This window comes from Notothenia rossii (genome assembly GCF_949606895.1).
Source record: "Notothenia rossii genome assembly, chromosome: 8".
NCBI classification, from domain to species: Eukaryota; Metazoa; Chordata; class Actinopteri; order Perciformes; family Nototheniidae; genus Notothenia; species Notothenia rossii.
This window is the reverse complement of record NC_136906.1, coordinates 4,711,146-4,729,911: the sequence shown is the minus strand read 5'-3', so window position 1 is coordinate 4,729,911 and position 18,766 is coordinate 4,711,146. Positions and strand designations below refer to the sequence as shown.

The window sequence follows — 18,766 nt, the reverse complement described above, 5'->3', positions numbered from 1 at the left end:
CCACTACTCCTAATACAACTACTACTACTCCAACGTATACTACTAACACCATAACTACTCTTAATACAACTACTACTCTTAATACAACTACTACTCTTAATACAACTACTATTACTACTACCACTACTCCTAATACAACTACTACTACTCCAATGTATACTACTAACACCATAACTACTCTTAATACAACTACTACTCTTAATACAACTACTACTCTTAATACAACTACTATTACTACTACCACTACTCCTAATACAACTACTACTACTCCAATGTATACTACTAACACCATAACTACTCTTAAAACAACTACTACTCTTAATACAACTACTACTCTTAATACAACTACTATTACTACTACCACTACTCCTAATACAACTACTACTACTCCAATGTATACTACTAACACCATAACTACTCTTAATACAACTACTACTCTTAATACAACTACTACTCTTAATACAACTACTACTCTTAATACAACTACTACTACTAATACAACTACTATTACTACTACCACTACTCCTAATACAACTACTACTACTCCAACGTATACTAACACCATAACTACTCTTAATACAACTACTACTCTTAATACAACTACTACTCTTAATACAACTACTACTACTAATACAACTACTATTACTACTACCACTACTCCTAATACAACTACTACTACTCCAACGTATACTACTAACACCAAAACTACTAGTACTACTCCTACTCCTACTCCTATTTCTACTACAACTACTACTACTACTACTCCAACGTATACTACTAACACCATAACTACTACTAATACAACTACTACTCTTAATACAACTACTACTCTTAATACAACTACTACTACTAATACAACTACTATTACTACTACCACTACTCCTAATACAACTACTACTACTCCAATGTATACTACTAACACCAAAACTACTAGTACTACTCCTACTCCTACTCCTATTTCTACTACAACTACTACTACTACTACTCCAACGTATACTACTAACACCACCACAACTACTACTAATACTGTTAGAAAGATCTCCCTCGTCCCCGGCTTGATCTTCAATCTCCATCCATGTATCTGTGATCCTCTCCAGAATGGAAGTAGTCATCACATACAGAGCATCAACTAGTTCCTGAACAGTGTCCTTCACATGCTGATATCCAAGAGAGGGAGTTCCACAGTCACAAGATGGAGGAATAGAAAGCAGTATTCAATGTTTACTTCAGATTAGCTCCACGTCAGAAATGATCATGCTTGTCATATGTCTCTCTCCATAGAGGCTGAATCATCATGTTAATCACATAGCTATCATATGCCTCAAACAGTCCTGATGCTCTTCTAGGTAATCACACATCCTGTCATTAACACAGCTAAAGTTGATACCTTTGTTATCATGATACTCTGATATTGGAAGAGGACATTCAATGTTTTCCCAACAGCTACAGTGTAGAAATGTCACAGGCTCTTCCAACAGTGCAACATATATATATAGAACAAATTCAACGGATCAAATAGTGAAAGTAAATAGAAATAGTGCAAGAAGAGTCTATATACAAGTAAATGGAATATGATATATTAGATAAAAAATGTGTAAGTTGCAAACCGATGAATGTTAACACCTTCGATGTGATATGAGTCTTAAACAGGAAGTGAATCTCAGCACTTCTGGGGTCAGAGTTAATTATTTTCTGTCTTTTGTCTCCAGGTTGAACTTGAGAGTGTGAGCTTGCTGCTGGGCGATGTGGAGGGGAAGTCCATCAAGGCCACTAAAGACTGCTCTCTTGTGGAGTCCCAGCTGCAGGACATTCAGGTACACACACACACACACACACACACACACACACACACACACACTGCTTATACTCTAGCCGTTAGGCGACGAGGCCACCGTGGTCTTAAGATAAATCAAACGTTCCTTTCCTTCAGATGCTTTTAACAAAATGACCGTAGATACACAATTCATTCTTTTTGTATTTATACATCGGCCCGTTTCATTTCGAGTACAAACTTCTATCTTAGTCTCTTAAGGCGAGACACGGCAGCCAAAGACATCGTTTTTCATGCACTGGTCAATTTTGAGATTTTGTGCCATTTTGATTCCATAACATGTTTTCTTTCAGGCGTTTGGAAGGAAAATGTACAAAATACACATTTAGTTGATTATTTGTACTATAGTTTGTCTATTTGCGTCAGTAGATTTCTCCTAAATTCACCAAAAGTTAGCATTCTAGCGTAAAGTACCGCGACCGCTGTGTGCACCATGTCAACAGAGATATCGTTCGAAAGCTCCGTCTCTCCTGCACAATCTCATCGGATCCAAATATGGTCGTTTCCTTTGTATCAGCAACCAATCGTGAAAGCACAAAAGGGGTCTTAAACCAAGAAACAAAATCTCATTGGCCGGTGTCAATTTCTGACAACGTGATTCGTTCAGATGCATCACGTGGTGTGCTAAAACACTTCCTGGTTAGCTTTCCGCGAGAAATTTAAATCTCAAAATGGCAAAAGAACGGCGAAAAAAACTTTCACAGAGAAGACGACAACAATTGCCACTTGCACGAAGCTAGGTTAGGAAAAAACAAATGACACGAAATACCTTCAGAGTGCGTCGAGGCGCAAGTTGTCAAAGAACAGGAGGGTTTAGCTAGCGCCTCACAGCAATCTTTAAAGGGTCGTTTTCTCAAAATGAGTGAGAAATGTCCACTTCAGTAGCACGTAAGAGATATCCAAAATCCCTTCAGTAAAAACTTTAGATTCTAATATGACTACAAAATGAAACGATAATTTTGAACCTGGCTTTATCCAAAGTTCAGAATTGTGTTTAAATGTATTAAAATATGCGCATATTTAATGAGATGATATTTGCATATTTAAACATGCCATTTCATAAAACTTGTAATACAAAAAACAATTGTCTTAATGTAAATAATTAACTGGAGAAATGTCTAGCTGATATCTTGAAGTTAAAAGAATTACCCTATTCACCTGTAGTGTCCCGCCTTAAAGGCAAAGTTTTTGGCTTTTTAAACACCTTTTTATAAAGTTATAACTTTACAGTAAGTAAGTTGATCCCTTTTCAACACAGACACTTTCCTCCTTTCAGCAGATAAATAAAAAAACAGACTTTGTTTCAAACTCGTTGTTATGCAAACTGAAGCTCAATCATCTAAGAAACATAACAAGACGTTTGAGGGTTTGGGAGTTAAATCCTTCACTTCTTAAAGCCCCGCCCACACGAGGACGATAACGGTCGTATCTGCTACAGTTCACTATCAGATAGACGGTTCGGCCAGACGAGGCCGACACGGAAACGCACGAAACGATAACGGGTCCCAAGGTGGATGGATCTGCAGACGAAACGCTCTGGGGGGGCAAACGGCTCCGTGTGTACGCCTATACGATCATTTCCTGATGACGTTGAAGCAATATCCCCGCCTCTCCCCACCTCTCCTGCTCAGAGATCAGCTGCTGGGCTCTCAGAAGAGGGGGAGGAAAAGAGAGACTCCGTGTTTTATTCTTATATAATTATATAGAGTCGTTATTCATTTGTTTTAAAGCTCAATAAAACCGGCACTTTTCTAAGTTTGTCCGGAAGACTTCAACTTTAACGGACATGTTGACTGGCCAAAAAAATCTATCTGAAACTCTGCCGCACGGTTCCTTGGAAGAGGCGGAGAGGTGGGTGTTTGTCATCTGCTGGTGGACTACCAGAGAGCAGCAGGAGAACGCGCTTGCCTCTGGGAGGGAGAGAAAGAGCCACAGTGGAGAATATACAGAAGGGCAACCATGCATGGGAAGTCTTCTTCGCTGCTTTTGTGGCACACTACAGCGCCACTTACAGGCCTGGCATATGTACTACAGCGTCTCCAGCACTTTCGAGCGGTCTCGTGTGAATGGACACGTTTCTGTTGCGTGTGGACGGAAAACTTTTTTGATAACGATCGCGGTCCGTTTGCGTTATCGTCCTCGTGTGGCTGGGGCCTAAGACGTGTCCGGGGATTCGTTTATTTTTAGATATGAAAATCTCTGCTGCTGCTGCTTCATATCATTCATCTTCCTATGCCCTTGTTTCCAACAGGAGCTTCTCACGGAGGAGACGCGTCAGAAACTGTCTCACAGCACCCGGCTGCGTCAGCTGGAGGACGAGCAGAACAACCTGAAGGAGCAGCTGGAGGAGGAGGAGGAGGCCAAGAAGAACGTGGAGAAGCAGCTGATGACCGTCCAGGCTCAGGTGAGAAGAGACGACAGATGAAGACACTCACACTTTCTGCTAGGGACTCATTCATCTAATAACTCTCCTTGATTCCTCCACCTCTCTCCTTGACTCCACTTCCTCTCTCCTTGCAGCTCCTGGAGATGAAGAAGAGGGTGGAGACGGACGCTGGGTCTCTGGAGACGGCGGAGGAGGCGAAGAAGAGATACCAGAGAGACCTGGAGGCTTCCAACCAGCGCATGGAGGAGAAGTGCGCCGCCTTCGAGAAGCTCGACAAAACCAAGACTCGCGTTCAGCAGGAGCTCGACGACCTGCTGGTGGACCAGGACCACCTGCGGCAGATCGTCTCCAACCTGGAGAAGAAGCAGAAGAAGTTTGACCAGGTACGAAGACGGAATATTTGATACACTTATAGTAAACAAATCAGAATACCTTTATTAGTCCAGAGGTGGGAAGGAGTGGAGTACAAATACTTTGTTACTGTACTTAAGTACATGTTTCTGGTATCAGTACTTTACTTCACTACTTATTTTTATGACGACTTTGTACTTTGACTTCTTACATTTTGAACTCAGATACCTGTACTTTCTACTTCTTACATGTTGAACTCAAATACCTGAACTTTCTACTTCTTACATGTTGAACCCAAATACCTGTACTTTCTACTTCTCACATGTTGAACACAAATACCTGAACTTTCTACTTCTTACATGTTGAACTCAAATACCTGTACTTTCTACTTCTTACATGTTGAACTCAAATACCTGTACTTTCTACTTCTTACATGTTGAACTCAAATACCTGTACTTTCTACTTCCTACATGTTGAACTCAAATACCTGTACTTTCTACTTCTCACATGTTGAACCCAAATACCTGTACTTTCTACTTCTCTCATTTTCCAAACAGGCTGGTTCCTTTAGTCTGAATGTGTGTTTGGTGGCGTGATCATTATTATTCAGAGTCATTGCGTGCCTATTGATTTGAACACGATCCGTGTATCCATCATTTCCTGGTCTTCTCTAAAGAAGAGGGACCAATGAAAACGTTGTCATGTTGCCGTTGTTCACCATGGAAACATTCATTAGCTAACAATGACATTATTGTTCTATTAATATAAAGGGAGGTCAGGTACTCTTTAAAACAGCTGCTAGTTATGGGTACTTTTTACTGAAGTACATTTCAAAGCCTCTTTACTTTTGTGAAAGTAGAAGTACTGACTAAACTTCTTTACTCAAGTCAGAGTATCTTTAAACAAGAGTATCTGTACCTCTACTTGAGGAAAGGATGTGTGTACTTTGGCCATCTCTGGTAGTCCCACATAAGGGGATATTCTGTGTAATATGATGAAAAAAGATCTTGTAAATGAACATTTAAATACACAACCATGAAAAATTAAGCTCATATATTTGATACAAAATTGACGATTCACCTTTCCAATTTTGATAATTTCATGTTTAAAAAACAAACAAAACACTGCTTTTGGATTTTGGGATTTCAAAAGGCATGAAATAAAGTTCATATTTTTGATTAAAGATTTGCCTTTCTGATTAGATTTAGGGTTAGGCCGACCATTTCATGTAAAAAGCAAAACTGCTCTCGAGTTAAGGGCATGTTAGACATTTTAGAATAAGCTCCGCCTCCGTCCTCTTTACTTCCTGTATGCCGTGTTAAAGGCAAAGAAAAAGGCATGTTGTTTTGTAATATATTTTGTATTGACATTTGGCAGCAAACAATTACACGGTATTTTTTCAAGATATATTAATGGTACATCTTAAGTTTGTCTTTCCGAACTGCCTTAAATAAAAACGGTAAAAAGTACGAGCATGGAGTGATCAGGACTACACAGTAAAAGCCTACGTTCGTAAAACCTCACAGGCCAGATTAGATTTTTACAAAGTCCAAAAAGGCATGTTAGACATTTTCGAATGAGCTCTGACTCTGTCCTCTTGACTTCCTGTAGATGCTGGCTGAGGAGAAGAACATCTCTGCTCGCTACGCAGAGGAGCGAGACAAAGCTGAAGCCGAGGCCCGAGAGAAGGAGACCCGAGCTCTGGCTCTGACCCGAGAGCTGGACACTCTGATGGACGTCAAGGAGGAAACGGACCGCAACAACAAGCTGCTGCGCGCCGAGATGGAGGACCTCGTCTCCTCCAAGGACGACGTCGGCAAGAGCGTGAGTGTTGAGATTCAAGGCTTTTATGGTCATGTGTGCAGAGCTACAGTGTAGATATGAACACCTGAGCTCACAGGCTCCTCCCACAGAGCAACACAATAAGACAGAATAGAAAAAGTGCGAGTAGAGTCTATATACAGTTGGAATAAGGTGCCAAACTTAATGGATTCAAGTGAAGTCTTCAAAACGGATTTATGGAAAAAGGAACATCTTTATTCCTGTTGTGTGCTCCGTTCAAACTTCATCACAAACTGCTATTTTTGACTATCTTTTTTTAATGTTATTATAGCCAGGGTTCTTACGGTCATTAAAAACCTGGAAAGTCATGGAAATTCAAAATGCTCCTTCCAGGCCCTGGGAAAGTTTGGAAAACAATATTTTCCCCAAAGTTTTGGAAAAGTCATGGAAGTGAAAAGTGCATCAAATATAATTTATATTTTATCTAATCGCCGAAATAGTGATACTATAAGGATAATAAATAAATACTGTATGGTAGTAATGAAACGTAAAATAGCATTTAACTGACGAGGTGTTTTAGCTGGTGAGAGATTTGAGTTGCTTTAGCGTGTAGAAGCCAGTTAGTCTACTATTGGATTTGTTTTAGAGAGGCTCAACGTGTTTCATAGGCAGACCTTATTTTCCTGTTCCATGTTCAAATAAAGCATTTTCAGTGGTACCGCAGAGTCATGGAAAATGAGGTAAAGGTCCTGGAGAATCATTGGTGAAAGGTGTATGAACCCTGTATAGCTGTTATTTTTTAAATATATTTGTTTCTATATTCTGGATTGTGGGAAAAGGTATTTCGATCTCTCCGTCTGTACACACATTGAAAGATTGACATTTCCATCTGTGTTTTTAATCTGTGTTTTTACTTGTATGACCGCAACACGACACCAAGTCAATTCCTCGTATTTGTTAACCTACCTGGTAATCAACCCGTTTCCTCTTCCTCCTCCTCTTCAGGTGCACGAGCTGGAGAAGGCGAAGCGTGCGATGGACCAGCAGCTGGAGGAGATGAGGACGCAGCTGGAGGAGCTGGAGGACGAGCTGCAGGGCACGGAGGACGCTAAGCTGCGCCTGGAAGTCAACATGCAGGCCATGAAGGCTCAGTACGAGAGGGACCTGTCCGGGAAGGACGAGATGGGCGAGGAGAAGAAGAGAGCGCTCGTCAAACAGGTCGGTTATACAATAAAAACATGTGAAAGATATTATTTATTTTGTATTTTATAGACTTTAAGTGTTTTTTTAAATGTTTTTATTGAATTTTTATTTTATAGACTTATTATTTAATAAATGTGTGTGTATAAAAATATATATATTTTTTTTTAATATATATGTATAAAAATATATATATATTTTTTTATATATATATTTACTGTAGACTTAAAAAAAAAAAAAAATTGTATTTTATAAACTTATTTTTGAATACGTGTGTGTATATATAAATTTAATATATATTTATTGTAGACTTAAAAATATATATATTTAGTATTTTATTTTTTAATGTTTTTATTGAGTTTTTAATTTTATAGACTTTTTTTAATTTATGTTTTTATTCTTTTGTTATTTATAAAGTTTAGTATTTTTCTGGCCACCAGTGCCTTTTTTTTTCTCTTTACAACAAACATAAGTAACACTTGCACATAACGACAAGGAGAGAGGAACGAATATACTTATTAAAACTAGGTATATACATATTTTTATATTCAGGATTGTGGGAAACGGTATTTCGATCTCTCCGTCTGTACACACAAACTGAAGATTTAGATTAAATGGAGTTTATTGTCAATCTTTCAAACTGCACGTCACAGTTTCTTGTTCGTTGCGAATGGCTGACCTCCGTCCCTCCTTCAGGTGCGTGAGATGGAGATGGAGCTGGAGGACGAGAGGAAGCAGCGCTCTGCAGCCGTGGCCTCCAGGAAGAAGCTGGAGCTGGACCTGAAGGAGCTGGAGGCCGGCATCGACATGGCCAACAAGAACCGAGACGAAGCCCTGAAGCAGCTGAAGAAACTGCAGGTGAGCCGCTAGTCTCAGTTAAATAGGAACTATGAATCACAGCAGTGTGATGGCTTCAATGACTCTCAAAACGTGTAACAGATATGTGTTACTGTAATCATTTTGAACGTTATTTAGACTACAGTGAAATGGTACTTCAGTTAGTCTTAGAAACATATTCATAGTATTTAGATTCAAAGGTTTCAATGTCATCTGCACAAAGCTACAGGGTAGAAAAGGCAATGGAAGTCTTCTGACCCGAACGCCTCCAACAACGTATTTAATCAAATAAAACAAATATTTCAAAGGACTAACGTAACGACGACTCTGTGTAACTCCTTGTGTCCTCAGGCCCAGATGAAGGATCTGATCCGGGAGCTGGAGGACACTCGCATGTCCCGAGAGGAGATCCTGGCTCTGAGCAAAGAGACGGAGAAGAAGCTGAAGGGCATGGAGGCCGAGATGCTGCAGATGCAGGAGGTCAGTGCCTACGCCTCACCCCTCCTCCTCCTCCTCCTCACCCATCCTCCTTCTCCTCCTCACCCATCCTCCTCCTCCTCCCCCCTCCTCACCCCTCCTCCTCCTCCCCCTCCCCCCCTCCCTCCCTGTCTTCTTTGATGCAAACTGAACGTTGTTTCTCGTCTCCTTCCTCCCCTTCAGGAGCTGGCGGCTGCAGAGAGAGTGAAGAGGCAGGCGCAGCAGGAGAGAGACGAGCTGCAGGACGAGATCAACAGCCAGGCCAGCAAGAAGTAAGATCTCTACCACACACACACACACTGGCAAAAGTACACACATCCTTTACTCAAGTACAGATACTCGCGTTTAAAAACACTCCGGTGAAAGTAGAAGTACTGACTAAACTTCTTTACTCAAGTCAAAGTAAAGAGGCTTTGAAATGTACTTCAGTAAAAAGTACCCATAACTAGCAGCTGTTTTAAAGAGTACCTGACCTCCCTTTATATTAATAGAACAATAATGTCATTGTTAGCTAATGAATGTTTCCATGGTGACCAACGGCAACATGACAACGTTTTCATTGGTCCCTCTTCTTTAGAGAAGACCAGGAAATGATGGATACACGGATCGTGTTCAAATCAATAGGCACGCAATGACTCTAAATAATAATGATCACGCCACCAAACACACATTCAAACTAAAGGAACCAGCCTGTTTGGAAAATGAGAGAAGGAGAAAGTACAGGTATTTGAGTTCAACATGAAAGAATTAGAAAGTACAGGTATTTGAGTTCAACATGTAAGAAGTAGAAAGTACAGGTATTTGAGTTCAACATGTAAGAAGTAGAAAGTACAGGTATTTGAGTTCAACATGTAAGAAGTAGAAAGTACAGGTATTTGTGTTCAACATGTGAGAAGTAGAAAGTACAGGTATTTGAGTTCAACATGTGAGAAGTAGAAAGTACAGGTATTTGAGTTCAACATGTAAGAAGTAGAAAGTACAGGTATTTGGGTAGAAAGTGTAATCCACTTTAGTCTCGGGGAAATGTATGAAGAAATATATGAAACAAAGAGTGAGAGGTAAAACGAGCGGTGCAACAAAGTCACTTGTCTTTGTATTGAATGTTTCCGCCTTTCTTGTGAATCACCTTTGACCGACGAGCTTCTCTCCCCTCAGTGCTCAGGTGGTGGAGGAGAGGCGGCGCCTTGAGGCTCGTATCGCTCAGCTGGAGGAGGAGCTGGAGGAGGAGCAGTGCAACATTGAGCTGACCAACGACCGGCTGAAGAAGGCCGTGCTGCAGGTCTGTGGACAAACACAACATGCATTACTTACTTTCATTTGAATCACCTCAATTCTGAGTTTTTCTCTATGGTTGGAGAGGCAGCCGTGGCAATGCTAACTTCTGAGTTGACCTACAAAAATAGGCCATATCTGAACTGCTCTTTTACTAGGAAAACATGCATTTACTGTCCAGCATATCAATCAGATAGCTGTGATGGAAACTTCTGAAGCAATGCAGACTCAAATTGGCACGATTTTAAAACGTCTTCAAGTCTGGGATATAAGAGCAATCACATCAACCAATGGTTTCTTGTTCTGTCCTTTTTAAGATGGACTTGAATTCCCCCAAAGTGATCAAATCTGACAGTTTCAGCTCCTTCTGTGTATTATTCAGTGTCTGACTCGTGTTTCCTCTGTTTCCAGTCGGACCAGATGAACGTGGAGCTGGCGTCTGAGCGCAGCACCTGTCAGCGGGTGGAGGGCGCTCGCTGTCAGCTGGAGCGTCAGAACAAGGAGCTGAAGCTGAAGCTGCAGGAGCTGGAGGGGACCGTCAAGTCCAAGTACAAAGCCAACATGGCCGCCCTGGAGGCCAAGCTGGCGCAGCTGGAGGAGCAGCTGGACATGGAGACCAGGTAACAGTCACACCATTTCATCTGCTTTACATACACGCTAATAATAGAGATGTGTTTAAAAACCTCACTGGTCCCCGGCTTGAGCTTCAACATCAGGATCCATGTATCTGTGATCCTCTCCAGAATGGAAGTAGTCATCACATACAGAGCATCAACTAGTTCCTGAACAGTGTCCTTCACATGCTGATATCCAAGAGAGGGAGTTCCACAGTCACAAGATGGAGGAATAGAAAGCAGTATTCAATGTTTACTTCAGATTAGCTCCACGTCAGAAATGATCATGCTTGTCATATGTCTCTCTCCATAGAGGCTGAATCATCATGTTAATCACATAGCTATCATATGCCTCAAACAGTCCTGATGCTCTTCTAAGTAATCACACATCCTGTCATGTTCACAGCTGCAGTTGGGATACCTTTGTTATCAGTTACTCTCATGTTGGAAGAGGACATTCAGGATTGTCCCAACAAGATGTTTCCTGAATACTTATGGGAAGCATCATCTCAAAGTCTCACACAAACAGCAGTGTTCGTAGAGGGTTTTTGATATTGCAGTGTTTCTCTCCAGTGCGTGACGTTGTGTTTCTGCCCTCAGAGAGCGACAGGGAGCCACTAAGCTGGTGAGACGCACCGAGAAGAAACTGAAGGAGGTGATCCTGACGGTGGACGACGAGAGACGCAACACGGAGCAGTACAAGGACCAGGTCAGAGCTCCATCATATAATCATTTAGAGCACATGTGTCAAACTCAAGGCCCGGGGGCCAAATCCGGCCCTTGGTGGATTTAATTTCGGCCTGCAGGATAATTTCGAATTCCTATTAGATCTGGCCCGCCGGTATATTGCACGCACACCTTCTCTCCATCCTGAGGGTCTCCTCAGCTCAGAGCCTGACCCCAAACATTGATGACCTTGCCCCCAAGATGAGATGCCAAGTATCTGAACTAGCATCACAGAGCAGCTCACTGAGTTTAATGGATGTTTCCTTCTGCACTTTCTCTCTCACGACAACAGGGCATGTTTGGTTTGTTCTTTGAGGGAAATAGTTTTGTTGAAGCTGTTGTTGCCCTGTGGGAAAATGTAATCATAAGAAATGACTCTGGAAAAGCTGCAGATAGAGCCATAAGAAATGAATGAACTGATTATTTAATGTTTAATGTTGTTTTTATAGGCAATCATTTAAGCTTTGTTAGTTCCAGGTTTAAAATGTGCAATAAGTTCATTTCAATAAGTTCTGCAATAAACATTGAACCAGTCCGGCCCTCCACTAGTACCCATTTTTTTATTTTGGCCCACTGTGTATTTGAGTTTGACCCCCCTGCTTTAAATCATGTAGAATGTAGATAGACCCTACATTTGTTGTATACATGTACCTCTTGTGCTAGACTGGAATCAACACTTATTTGTTGTGAGCCCGTTTTGGTACTGGACTAATTGCTGTGAACATATTCAGGTCATGTATTGCCTCTGGTGACCGTTACGTTATTTTAATGTGTTAACGACTTAAAAATGAATTATTATTATTATACTGTGTCTCTCTGCAGGTGGACAAGCTGAACTCCCGCATGAAGCAGCTGAAGCGCCAGCTGGAGGAGGCGGAGGAGGAGGCTCAGAGGGCCAACGCCAACCGGAGGAAACTGCAACGAGAGCTGGAGGACGCCACAGAGTCAACGGACTCCATGACCCGAGAGGTCTCCACCCTGAAGAACAAACTCAGGTGAGAAACAACACCCGAACATTTGTATTTATTTATTTTAAAGGGACACTGCACATTAATCAACACGAGCCCTTGAGTCCAGCGTGTACATGTGCCAGATTTAGAGATGGAGGCTCATTTTCATCTGCAGTCCCTGGCTGGTTGATGTCATTACAAGAAAACGTACAAGAGCAAATGAGCAGGATTTAAATATATATATATGCACAATTGCCGATTGCAACCAGGGACGTGGGAAGGGGGGGGGGGCTGAGGGGGCTGCAGCACCCCATCTGTTGGCGGAGAGTTGTAACTGCAACGCCAAAAAGTTCACAAAACAAATTGATACAAAAGTTTTATTTTGAGTTACTATTTTTGAGTTAGCATTTTAGTGTAAGCAGTTAATAAAAAGCTTCACTATAAGAGAAAGTGATAATGCGGTGTGCTTGTTCTGTTGCTCTGCTAAAGAAAAGAAGCTCGTCAGTGCAGACAAGATCAGGGATGGGAGTTTTGTGAAAGCAGGGTTTAACAACTGGCGAAAGGCAGGGGAAACATTTAGGGAGCATGAGAAGTCCCATCAACACACAGGCCGTCAACAAACTGGCTGCATTGCTAAATGACTGCATTTAATATGACGTTATTATACAGGGCCGCCCCTCCCTACACGCAGTGTAAGCGCGCCTGAGTTTCGCCGCTGCAAGGCTCCACTAGCACCCCCCCCCCCCCCCCCCCCCGCGCACCCCGAACTGTGACCTGACTTGCAACACATACAAAGCAAATATGCCCACTTGTATACAACCCAACATCCAGACACAAAAGCACACATTCTGAGAATTATAGCCAGTGTCCATATATTCCACATAAAACGGGGTAAAAGAACAAATAAATAATAGAGTAAAGACTTGTGCTTAGATTCTGGTAGCGCCTGTGTTAATGGTCGTCCAGCATTTGTTAGCAGCTGTAATCGTGTTGTAATTGTCTCCATTGTATCTCATGTGTTTTACCTCTCACTGCATCGTGCTGGAGGACTGCGGCTTCCACCTTTTGCTATAAAAAGCAGAGGCATTTGAGAGTTCTAATTCTAATTTTTTTTTTTCTTCTCTCCGTTCCAGACGTGGCGAACTCCCGTTCACCGTGCGCCGCACCATGCCTCGCACCGGCATCGAGAGCGACGAGGAGAGCGAGACCAAGAGCGAGACCCCCGAGTCCCCCAAGCCTTAAAAACCCCGAGTCATCATTAAAAACACCCGCATCATGAAATCCAAAAACACACACTAACACACACAATTCTGAACGGAGAGGAACACAAAACTAGAGAAACCGATTTCCTCCTAGTCCTGTGACAATCTATGCATTCTTAACACACACAGTAAACTCGGGACAATCACCATGCTGACACACACACGTTATTTTTGGGCCAAATGTTTTCGTTCGCTTCATGTTTCGTTCTCTGGGAAAAAAAGAAAAAAAAAGGATATTTTTGTAAGGAAACATTCCAATGATGGTAGTCCTGATCCAGGATCTATTTTTCTAATTGAAGAAGGAAGGAAGTACACATTAATGAAGAGCGATCTACTGGAAGGGGACCAAAGTAATATCTCGATCTACAGAAAATGTATTTTATGCAGAAGTTTTTATAATGGTTAAGAATGGAAGTGCTTATTATGCTCTCGCTTCAGATTATAATGAAGGTTTATACGCGGAATGTATCCTATCGACTTAGCGTGGCGGTAGATTTGATCAACATTATTTCTGTGAACAGATACTAAATGTATGAGTAAAAACCCAATAAATGAAATTAAGAGAAATGTATACAAATATTAAATTAATCGGCTTCTATACGAACTAAATCCACAAATAAAAAATACATAAAATGGATTCTAAAATGTGGAATAAATACATAAAGAATATTTGCAATTTCTTTCGACATAACAAATATTTTTAAGCATTTTTTGGAAGGTTTCACTTTTACAAATTCCCCATTTACAAATCTGTTCACACGAAGTAAAGTACGATAAATCTACCTCCTTGATTTAGCTGCAGTTAGTACTCGTGACTACGCTTATGGGCTTCAAAATGTAACACACATTTCTTGCGGAAACTTAAAAATCAGAGGCAGATTTCAAGTTAAAAAAAATATATAATAATTACGGAAGGCGTTTTAATTGTGCTGAATTTTCTTAATTTTTGCACTGAGAAAAGAAAAGCCTTGACATTAAAAAAAACCCACTGCGTTAAGTTTGAAACGGACTCATGGTAGTGAGTGCACACACGCACACTAAGGCCTTAAATGCAGCAGCTGAATTCTGGGTAGGGATTTCTCATTTTCTGGACATGCATTGATTTTTTACATTTCACTCTATCAGTGTTGTGTTTATGTTGAAGGTAAAGGGGGTGGTGGGGAAGTCTTATTACTCGCACTGTATCCTCAGAGCTCGGTTGCCGGGTAGATTTGGGAAGTTAGGGGACGTTTACCCCCCCCCCCCTCCGCAGGCTGTGCTTTCGGCTCACACTGCTGGGAAGTGAGAGGAATGTGTTGTTGTTGTTGGGAATCACGGATTAAGAAGAATACAAATAATGAACGCACTTATAATAAAAAAATAAAAAAACAACAGCAAAGGAAATCCAAAAAAAAATGCTCAATTATTTTGTAATGTCTGTCTTTCTGCACCTCTGGAATCATTGTTGTGAAATGTTGGTATTATTGCAATTAAAGAGGCTTTCTAAACTGCTACCTGCTGTGTCTGTTATTATTTCATACTGATGTAGGAAGAGTCCTGTATTTATAATCATAGCTAAGTAAAAGCACAAACATTTTGGCATAAATGTTTATTCAAATAACATTATTATTATTAGTGTGAATGCTGTTTACAGAATTCCACTATAGTTCTTCAAATCTTTATTCTTCCTCTTCTGATTATTTCAGCCAATACTTTAGCACTCCATAACTTCAGCTTATTTTCAGCTACAGAAACCATTCAAATATTAAACTATGCAGCCTGTTCAGGAATCGATGGAAAACCTTCAACTTTTAAAAAATATTTTATACTTTTTGAAATATTCTGCTTTTTAAACTCTTTTTTTTAACATTGAAGTCAATGGGAGATGCCTTCAAATCCTGTTTTCTACACCTTGTGCCAAATGCTTCTCCTTCCACATACTTTCAGCTAGACACTTCATTCTAACTTTCAAATGATCACAAGACCGTCAGCTATTCAATTCCTATTCAGATTTTTGATATCTTTTAAACTTTTTGAGATATTGAATTTAGTTTGGAGCTTGGTAGAGGCCTTTTTCAGATTTTAACATTAGAGTGGATGGGAGCATCTTGTTAAGTCTAGAATGCTTTGGTCTCAAAACAGAGTGCAGGAGTGCTTGAAATTCTCCCCCAAAAATGTTTTAAACTTGCCATAATTGCCAAACCCTACACTCCTCAGACATATTTTTACATGAAAAACGTAGGAAAACCTCTCCTAGTTTGGAAAATAAAAAAATATTAAGAAAAAAATATTAAACAAAATGCCTCTTGAGGGCATGAAGAGAGAAAATGTCCAGCTAGCTCCCAATTGATTCCCATGTTAAGAACATCTGGATCTTTCTTCAGAGCAGAGAGAAGTACGGTTTAGATAAACTGCTCCCATCTCCACATTTCAAACACAAAACCCCCCAAAAAAACATATTTCAGTTCATTGGGGTTCCCTGATGCTCACGGTCTGGTAATCTTTTTATAGGAGCCATAGTTTTTGAACAGGTGGCAAAATGGTCAGATATACTCCTCAATGCATTCTTATGGGACTCAGTGCTGCAGTTGGTTGTCATGGTGTTGCTGGGCAGATTGGAGACACACACACACACACGCGGGTCATCTTCCAATCAGAGCAGACACCATGGAACCCTTTGATCTCTGGGTTTACACACACAGGTGTTTGTAAACATTCAATCACTACTACTTACATTTCATATCTTTATTTAACTACTTCAGCCTAATTTCAGCTGCAGGAACCATTCAAATATCAACTATTCAGCCTTTTCAGCACATGATGGGAAACTTTTAACTTTTTCAAAATATGAACACACACTCTCTCTCACACACACACACACACACACACTCTCTCTCTCTCTAACACATACACACACACTCTCTCACAAACACAGACACACTCTCTCCACCTCACAGACAGACAGACACAAACACACACACACACTCTCTCTCTCTCTCTCTCACACAGGCACACTCTGTAACACACACACACTCTCTCTCTCTCTCTCTCACACACACACAAACACACACACACTGTCTCACACACACACACACACACACACACACACACACACACACACTCTCTCTCTCACACACACAGACACACTCTCTCTCTCTCTCTCACATACACACTCTCTCTCTCACACACAGACACAAACACACACACTCTCTCTCACACAGACACACACCGATGATGAATAATCAAGAGAAGAGAGAAAGGGCGATCAAGAGAAGAGAGAGAGGGCAATCAAGAGAAGAGAGAGGGCGATCAAGAGAAGAGAGAGAGGGCGAGCGAGAGAAGAGAGAGAGAGAAGTGAGAGGGTGATCAAGAGAAGAGAGAGAGGACGATCAAGAGAAGAGAGAGAGGGTGATCAAGAGAAGAGAGAGAGTAATGTAACCTCCTAAGGTAATGTATAACTCCTATGAAAATGTTCAAAAAGTGCTCAAACTTCACATGTGTTAACAGCCCAGCCGTGAAGACATCTACGGGACAGTTTTGAGATATCTTCAAATGCCGTTGCCAAGGCAACACAATGCTCACCATGAAACACGGTTTTCTCATAACTTCAGTGTAAATGCTCGAAATGGCCCAAAACTTCACAGGTTTGGTAACGATGCAGCCATCAACACATCTAAGCGTATTATGGGGTGCCATCAAATGCCGTTGCCATGGCGACAGATAATTCACCATCAAGTTAGTTCAAAAGTTTGGAGTTCAAATATTCTGCTGCTTTCCCAAGCCTTTTTACTTTCTTTTCTCTTCTTAATACAAATTCATTCACTACTACTTACATCTGATTTAACTCCTTCAGCCTATTTTCAGCTACAGAAACCATTCAACCATTACATTATTCAGCTATTTCAGGACATCAAGGCTATACATGTTGTTGTTTATACCTTTTTTTAAACCTTTTCTTTTAAATATTAAGCTTTTTCTGCATTTCTTTAGCTAAAAGCAGCTACCATTCAGCTAATAACATATTCAGCTTTTTCTGCATTTTGAGCTAAATTCAGCCATAAAGGTTCACAGTTTACAGCATTCCCACGCATTTTCTGCAGGAAATGCATTTTCTAGTTAGTAAGAGATATGGCTCATTTCATAGCCATATGTATGAAATGACTGGATTATTAATGTGTTCATCACAGCTGGTAAAGGTGGAGCTAATTGTAATTACTTGACATGCAGGTGCATCTAAAAAAAATTGAATATCGTAGAAAAGTGAATTCATTTAATTAATTCAATTTTTTTTTAAAGAAGTGAAACTCATATTTTATTTTATTCATTAAACACAACATGAAATATTTCAAGGCTTTATTTGTTTTAATCTTGATGGTTACGGCTTACAGTATCTCAGAAAATTTGAATATTACATAAGACCAACAAAAGAAAAGGGTTTTTAATACAGAAATGTCGGCCTTCTGGAAAGTATGTCCATGTGTATGCACTCAGTACTCGGTTGGGCCTCCTTTTGCATGAATGACTGCATGAATGCGGCGTGGCATGGAGGCGATCAGCCTGTGGCTCTGCTGAGGTGTGATGGAAGCCCAGGGTGCTTTGATAGCGGCCTACAGCTCGTCTGCATTGTTGGCTCTCGTGTGTCTCATCTTCCTCTTGACAATATCCCATAGATTCTCTATAGGGTTCAGGTCAGGCCAAACAAGCGCAGTCATTCCATGGTCACTAAACCAGGTCTCAGTACTTTTGGCAGAGTGGGCAGGTGCCAAGTCCTGCTGGAAAATGAAATCAGCATCTCCATAAAGCTTGTCAGAAGAAGGAAGCATGAAGTGCTCTAAGATGTCCTGGTAGACGGCTGCGTTGACTTTGGACTTGAGAAAACACAGAGGACCAACACCAGCAGATGACATGGCTCCCCAAGTCATCACTGACTTCCCACTGGACTTCAAGCAACTCGGATTGTGTGCCTCTCCACTCTTCCTCCAGACTCTGGGACCTTGATTTCCAATTGAAATGCAAGATGTACTTTCAGTCAGTGAGGATTTGGGGAGCCATGTCATCTGCTGGTGTTGGTCCTCTGTGTTTTCTCAAGTCCAAAGTCA

At 40.9% G+C, this 18,766-nt stretch overlaps 1 protein-coding gene across 2 annotated transcripts in view; it reads left to right on the top strand.

Annotated features, from left to right (window-relative positions):
• Nucleotides 1–15,181, top strand: part of LOC307015622 (myosin-9-like) — a 61,612-nt gene extending 46,431 nt beyond the window's left edge. For both annotated transcript variants that reach the window (XM_079644357.1, XM_079644356.1), the window contains 13 exons: nucleotides 1,710–1,814; nucleotides 4,083–4,235; nucleotides 4,352–4,600; nucleotides 6,180–6,392; nucleotides 7,356–7,568; nucleotides 8,247–8,408; nucleotides 8,739–8,867; nucleotides 9,048–9,136; nucleotides 10,020–10,143; nucleotides 10,548–10,756; nucleotides 11,351–11,459; nucleotides 12,299–12,471; nucleotides 13,560–15,181. In XM_079644357.1, the coding sequence (XP_079500483.1) occupies nucleotides 1,710–1,814; nucleotides 4,083–4,235; nucleotides 4,352–4,600; nucleotides 6,180–6,392; nucleotides 7,356–7,568; nucleotides 8,247–8,408; nucleotides 8,739–8,867; nucleotides 9,048–9,136; nucleotides 10,020–10,143; nucleotides 10,548–10,756; nucleotides 11,351–11,459; nucleotides 12,299–12,471; nucleotides 13,560–13,668 (2,037 nt within the window). In that variant the 3' untranslated portion in view covers nucleotides 13,669–15,181. The remainder of the gene's footprint in view (nucleotides 1–1,709; nucleotides 1,815–4,082; nucleotides 4,236–4,351; nucleotides 4,601–6,179; nucleotides 6,393–7,355; nucleotides 7,569–8,246; nucleotides 8,409–8,738; nucleotides 8,868–9,047; nucleotides 9,137–10,019; nucleotides 10,144–10,547; nucleotides 10,757–11,350; nucleotides 11,460–12,298; nucleotides 12,472–13,559) is intronic.
• The last annotated feature ends 3,585 nt before the right edge of the window (nucleotides 15,182–18,766 follow it).